The sequence below is a fragment of the Convolutriloba macropyga genome, chromosome 2 (assembly GCF_964194025.1).
Source record: "Convolutriloba macropyga chromosome 2, txConMacr16.3, whole genome shotgun sequence".
NCBI classification, from domain to species: domain Eukaryota; kingdom Metazoa; phylum Xenacoelomorpha; order Acoela; family Convolutidae; genus Convolutriloba; species Convolutriloba macropyga.
Window position 1 is genome coordinate 70,081,399 of NC_134469.1, and position 6,544 is coordinate 70,087,942.

Below are 6,544 nucleotides of genomic sequence, written 5' to 3' on the forward strand. Positions count from 1 at the left end.
TTTTACTCCCGCACCAGAAACTTTTAAAACTTTAAAACTTCCTGATTTCTTTGTTTTTTGGATGTACAGTTGCCTAAACGATCGCAAACAAAAGCGTACGTCATCATTGGAGCTGTTTCAATTAAAACTGACCTGTTTAGTACTTGATTGGTTAGGTTCCTCTACATCTATTAGAGTGACGTGTTTTTTGGATTTCGAAAACTGTCTCGTAGGAGGAGCTACTTCTCTTTGCAAAGCGATGTCCAATTCCTCGTCGCTCATTTCGGCATACAACTTTGTCTTACTTCGTTTTTCCATCACTATCTCGACTTCGTCGTCTTCCACCTCATCTTCAATGACGTCACCAGGATTCTTGCCACCACCATCATCCTCGTAGATTACGTCATCTTCGTCTCCAATTACGTCATACTCCACTTCGACCTCGTCGTACACAATCGGCATCCGGCTTTCGCCGCCGTCTTGGAAATTTTCCTGAGTGTCATTGTTGCTCTGGTTTTGGCTTTGGTCCATTTGTCTGTTATGGTCACTGACGGATCCATATGCATCGGAAGATTCCACGTTTTGATACCCTGGATCTTCGGAATCCTGTTCTTCTGTCGTTTCGTCCTCAAATTCTTCCTCTATCTCGTATTGATACTCGTAGTTTTCCTCGTCCTCATTTTCTGCGTCATCATGGTCTGCAGATCCATTGAGATCATAAGAAATATTTATTGTATTTGAAACTTGGTACTTAACATCTGATGCGTCATCGTTGTCAACCTTCTTCCTATTCTCCAAATCTTCCCAATCGGAATTATTTCCATCACCAGACATGATTTCACAAATATTTGTCAACAAAATGACACAAGTTTAACACCCGATTTTTGAAAATTAATAATAACCTGCAATAGTGTTTCCACGAGTTTAATTTTAAAGCATGACCTTAAATCAAAAATTAATTAATTTTAAAGCAACGCTTTAGTGTCAGTATGTATAAGCATAATGCGATTTTGTTAAACAAAAGACTTTTATAAAACCGTTTTTGTAAATATACGTTTGTCTTTTTTATCAACAGAATCGCCTCAAAATGAATTGTATGGTTTTGATTGAAACTGAATTAACATATATACATATACATATACGAACAGCTTGCCGTAAAATTGATGGTGCGTTTTTGTTCATTTTAAAGTGCAAGTGTATACCAATACCGTGTCTTTTTAAGTATGGTTTGATGCACAGCACTGTTTGCGAATTAAGTGTATAATTCACTAACGCAGGTAAAGCATCTGAATGTTAGCTATAGAGTTTTTTTTGTAAATTCTACCATCATGAAAAATGGCCATTTGAGGTTATAAACGTTGATGCATAGTTATATCCACTCTAGAAAGCGCATCGAAGCATCCGAAAATTTTGAATCACGTTTAGAGAAAATTTTGTGATTAGTTTTTTCGCAGTACTCTAAAAATTGTACACGGTTTTTTTGCGATAAAGCACATGAGGAAAAGTTTGAATAGCATTTGGGAATACAATATGGTACCAAAGCTACGTACATCTTAAGATTTTTAAAAACATTACAATGACCAAATAATACATCATTTTGAGTTCAGATCTGTTCTCTAATAACTCGTCATTAAACCGTTAGCTTTTTAATGTCCAGCAGATGGTTTGTATAATTTTCAAGCAGGTTTTTTCTAGATTATTTGCGTCAATGTAGTTCCAAAATCCACTTTATATATTTTCTTAAAAAAACTCCTGTTTTCGTAATTGCTGCTTCACAATTGCCCCTAAATAACGATTAGAATTCCGATTATGACTGTATTTGGCCATTCCAGTACCTTTCACTTTTTTCTTGGAAGAAATTGACAATAATCTTTGATCCATGCACAGGAGCATTATCATGATGGATAATAAACTCCTAAAATTGCATTCATTTTCTACATCATTGTTCAAAAGTTCTTGACAACCGACAGCACCTGAATTTTTTGGGCACCCAAGCATTTTTTCGTCAATATGATTGTATTGCACCCCAGAACAAAAGTGATCACTGGTCCGAACTCAAATTTTATGTATTTTTCTAGAGATCTTGTATCATTTCGTCGAAAACTTGAACAATTTCGTCACTGGCGATGCAAACTCTAGTTTCTATTTTCACTAGTAATAACAACACTCTGCCACACAAAGGCTTTTTTAAACATAATGATACATCATCTTCAACAAAAACTCCTGCTTTTTTCTGCAAACTGACTTTTTTGCAGCATTTCCCGAATAAACTTCACATTTTTTGACAGTTTGTCTTACTGTACCTCTCGAAATGTTATCTCAGCAAAAAATTCCAATGAGTCATCTGATAAAATCCAGTGACGTTTTTGAGATCTATTAGAACACTGCTAAATGAATTTTCCCAATTTTTTGACAATTTTGGTGGTCTTCCGATTTTTTTTTGGATTTTTTAGCCTCGATTCAATTACTTTTCAATTACCATTTGTACTTTAATGTAGTGTGAATCTTGGTTCCCAGTAGATATGAATTTGTGTGTCGGTTGATGAAAATTCGACATCTCATCGCGTAACAACTTTGCAACGAGTGAAGGAATAAAGCGGTTGAACCACCTTTTCTGTTTAAGCGTGAGAATGAATTGTCATTTAGAACTTCTATAATTCACATTTTTTTGTCAGGTATTAGCACAACTCGGGATTTTGAACCGCGAATGATGCTTTAAAAGCAGTAATCAATCTGCACGTGCCTTTTTAGTACCATAAATTTAGGTGGTTAGAGCAGCCTTAGTTATGCACAATGTCCTCAGTCGACAAATTCGACTATTATCTACCTGTACCTTGAATTTTTCCAGGGGATCTGAAAAACTTACGTGGTGAAATTCAAAAGAGGGCGTTGAGAACAAGGTTAATGCTACTCTCATCCAAAAATTCTCAAAATTTTCTTCAATTTTCGGGTAATGAAATTGGTAAGTTTTTTTTGTTTTAACAAGTTTTAAGCTGTCTTGAAAAATCTTTACCCATTCTGTGCAACGAAAACTTTTGAGGGCTATCCGGAAGAGTATTGCTTTTTACCTTATGACTGAAATCTTTAATAATCATATAACTTTTTTCCAATTGAGAAAACCGCAGTCCATTAGTTTTTCCTAAAAGAAATAATTTCCAGGCGTTTGTTCCGCATACCACTTCCAATGTTGTTGAGATATGGAAGAATGGAAACCCAAAAGACAGGACAAAAACGCTTGGCAGTCGACATTTTTCATTATCATTTTTTGCTAATGCGACAGCGGATCATTCAGGCTTTCGAATGGTCCTATAGCAATAATCTATCCTAACTTTTCAGTCAAGATACAGCCAAACTTTTAGTAGTAAAAATATTTTCCGACTCTCATAATGAAACAGTATTTTATGTAATCTAAATTGGATACAACAGTCTATATTTAGCAGTGCACGACAAAATGAAAAAATATTTCTCGAAAAACTTCTTTATGATTTATACCATATCTATAACACTGATTCCGGAAGCATATGATTATATTGTAATTAAAACTGAAGTTTAATTTCAAGTTGAGTATTCCCTCATTCCGCTTGTCTCTTAAAATTTTAAGTTTCACAGAAAACTAAATTATTCCAATCACGTGTACGCCTCCTCTTCACTAGCCATATAATCGCAATGCCACATCTGTTTTCCGGCAGTGAATTTTTACAGCAATAATGCACTTGTTTCGCTTACAACAAGGAGAACATCCAATGATGATTTATTGGCCAATTTTAATAGTAAATTGCATCAACAGATGAGTATTGTCTTTTAGAAGGCACAACCTTAAAAAAGACTTCTACTTGAGAGAAGAAATTTTTTTTGTCTCATTGCAGAAAAAGCGTCTTCTGTTGCTAGAAATGCATAGAGCTTCGACATCCTATGTAGTTGAAAAATTAGTTGAAAAACAGTTGTCAGATGAAATGATCATGCAAAAGTCTGACAACCATACAAAAAACACAAATGGACCTTTAAAACAATCCTCCCTTGCGATTCTTAAACAAAGAGTTTTTTTTGCTAAATTGGAATTATTTTGCTGAAATTGCTCATAAAATGACGCGACGAGAGATCAAATGTTTCACGCATTTAATGGGGTAATTTATTTTAAGAGTCACATAACTGAACTTTTTGAGACGATACGATAGAAGTTCTCAAACACTTAATCTGGTGCTTTAATCGTTCTTAGTGAAGCTCCACAAGACATAATTACAAGATAACAAAATTAAAACACAAAATTCAACTTCTTTAGAATTTGATTTTTTCTGAAATTTTATATACACATATATATATATATATATATATATATAAAGAAGTTTATTTATATATATATATATATATATATATATATATATATATATAAATATTTATAAATATATATATATATATATATATATTTATATATATATATATATATATATAATATATATATATATATATATATATATATATATATATATATATATATATCTATATATAAATAGATATATAAATATATATATATATATATATATATATATATATATATATATACATATATATATATAAATATTTATATATGTATATATATATATATATATATATATATATATATATATATATATATATATATATGTATATATAAATTTTATATATATATACATATATATATATAAATATTTATAATATATATATATATACATATATAAATTTTAACCAAATCCAGACATCAAATCATCAAAGTTTGCTTCGAAACATTCAGACGCTAAGAATAGACACAAAGGCTGATATTTATACAATTAATTTCGCTGAGAACCATCCATTCACAACGGACAACACAACAGTACAAAATAAACCTCTAGAGAAATTTACCTAAGAGAAAAACTAAATTTAGAGACAACATTAGATACTCAACTAAATGATACAGATCTAATTGACACTTTCAATACCGATTTGAACTCTACTCTCTTTGAAGACTGATTAAAGTTTTTACCAGTCACGGTAATCAAAATATCTCTTAGCGAAAGGCAAAAGCCACCCTGAAAAAGGACTCATCCTACAAAATCAACAATATTGTTCTTCATGGACAACCAAATGACAAAAATTTACCTACAGTATTATAATATTATGCAAAACTTTAACAAAGAACATCATTTTCCTCTGGCTCGCTTGTATGCACCAATCAAATATGATATGCTCTTTCTCCTGTTGTCAGATGGTCTTTATGATTTGCTTTAGTAATAAAAAAATTGAATCGTATTCCATTAACGAACTTAGTCGTCAAAAAAATGCTCATTCGAGTGTCCCAAACAATTTTTGTCATATTTAAACATAAACGAGCCAGAATGGCTCTCAGAATATATTATCTATAAAGTGTTCCCTCCCCTCAGATTACATTCAAATGCTTAGAAAAGACACAAAATTTTTTAAACAAAAAATTGCCCTAAAATTCATCCATTAACGACGAAAAACACCAAAGGTAAAAGGTAGAAATTCATTACATTAAACATCTCCTTTAGAGCAAAAAATGATTTTACACGCAGAAGTACACATTCAACCATTGAAAACAAACCCAATTGACATTTTCAATACTGATTTCTACAGAACTTACAAGACGGCGATGCAATATGCCGAGTAACCAAAAAGATGTTTGATTACCAGCCATCTCAAATGCAAACTATTTTACTGCTTGAAAAATCACATGAACTACAGAAGAAAAAACAGAACACTAGCACTTGAGATTAAAGAAACGGCTCAAAAACTCAAGACAATGAAGAATGAAAAGAAGCATGTTTTCATAGGATTATAAATCCAGAAATAGAGGGCAAAGCACTGAAGACGGTAACACATCTGAAATCAAGAGCGTTGGAATACCTTTTGCTCAATCAGTTGTAAATTCATCAAGAAAGCGAATGGCTTTGGGGTACAAATGATATTACACGTAGAAGTACACATTCAATCAATGATTAGAAACCCAAATGACATTTTCAATACTGAATTGTACAGATCTTACAGCACGGCCTTGCTATATGCCGAATAGCTAAAAAGGAGTTGGATAACCATCAATATTAAATGCAAACAAATTTACTCCTTGAAGAAACTACAAGCGCCACAAGAACAAATAGAACACTAGCACTCAAAAGTGAATAAATGGCTCGACAACTAATGTTAACAAAACTCAAGACACGAGAAAGAATGAAAAAAGCATTTATTCATAGAAATTGTGAATCCAAATTTATTGGTCAAAGCGCTGAAAACGGTAACACATCAGAAATCAAGAGCGTTAAAACCACAGCACCTTTTGCTCAATCAATTTTGTAAATTCATCAAGAAAGTGAATTACAGTTGATAAATAGATCCTCACAAGATACAATCCTAGCCAGCTCCTAGCACTTCTGTCAGTAAATTGATTTCAGACACGTCGGTTCTCAGTGCAGAAGATATTTAGATAATAAAACACAGCTGTGCTCATGGTGCAAATACGTTCAAAGGAATACCCTTAGTTCTAAAAATGTGCAAGAGACATCAGGATCAGGCTAAATTGGTATCCTTTGCCCAT

At 32.4% G+C, this 6,544-nt stretch overlaps 1 protein-coding gene across 1 annotated transcript in view; it reads right to left on the minus strand.

Annotated features, from left to right (window-relative positions):
* LOC142334662 (uncharacterized) overlaps positions 1–1,081 on the minus strand; it is a 37,256-nt gene extending 36,175 nt beyond the window's left edge. Inside the window, exon 1 of the mRNA XM_075382874.1 lies at positions 133–1,081. Coding sequence (XP_075238989.1) covers positions 133–813 — 681 coding nt within the window. The 5' untranslated portion in view covers positions 814–1,081. The remainder of the gene's footprint in view (positions 1–132) is intronic.
* Between the last annotated feature and the right edge of the window lie 5,463 nt (positions 1,082–6,544).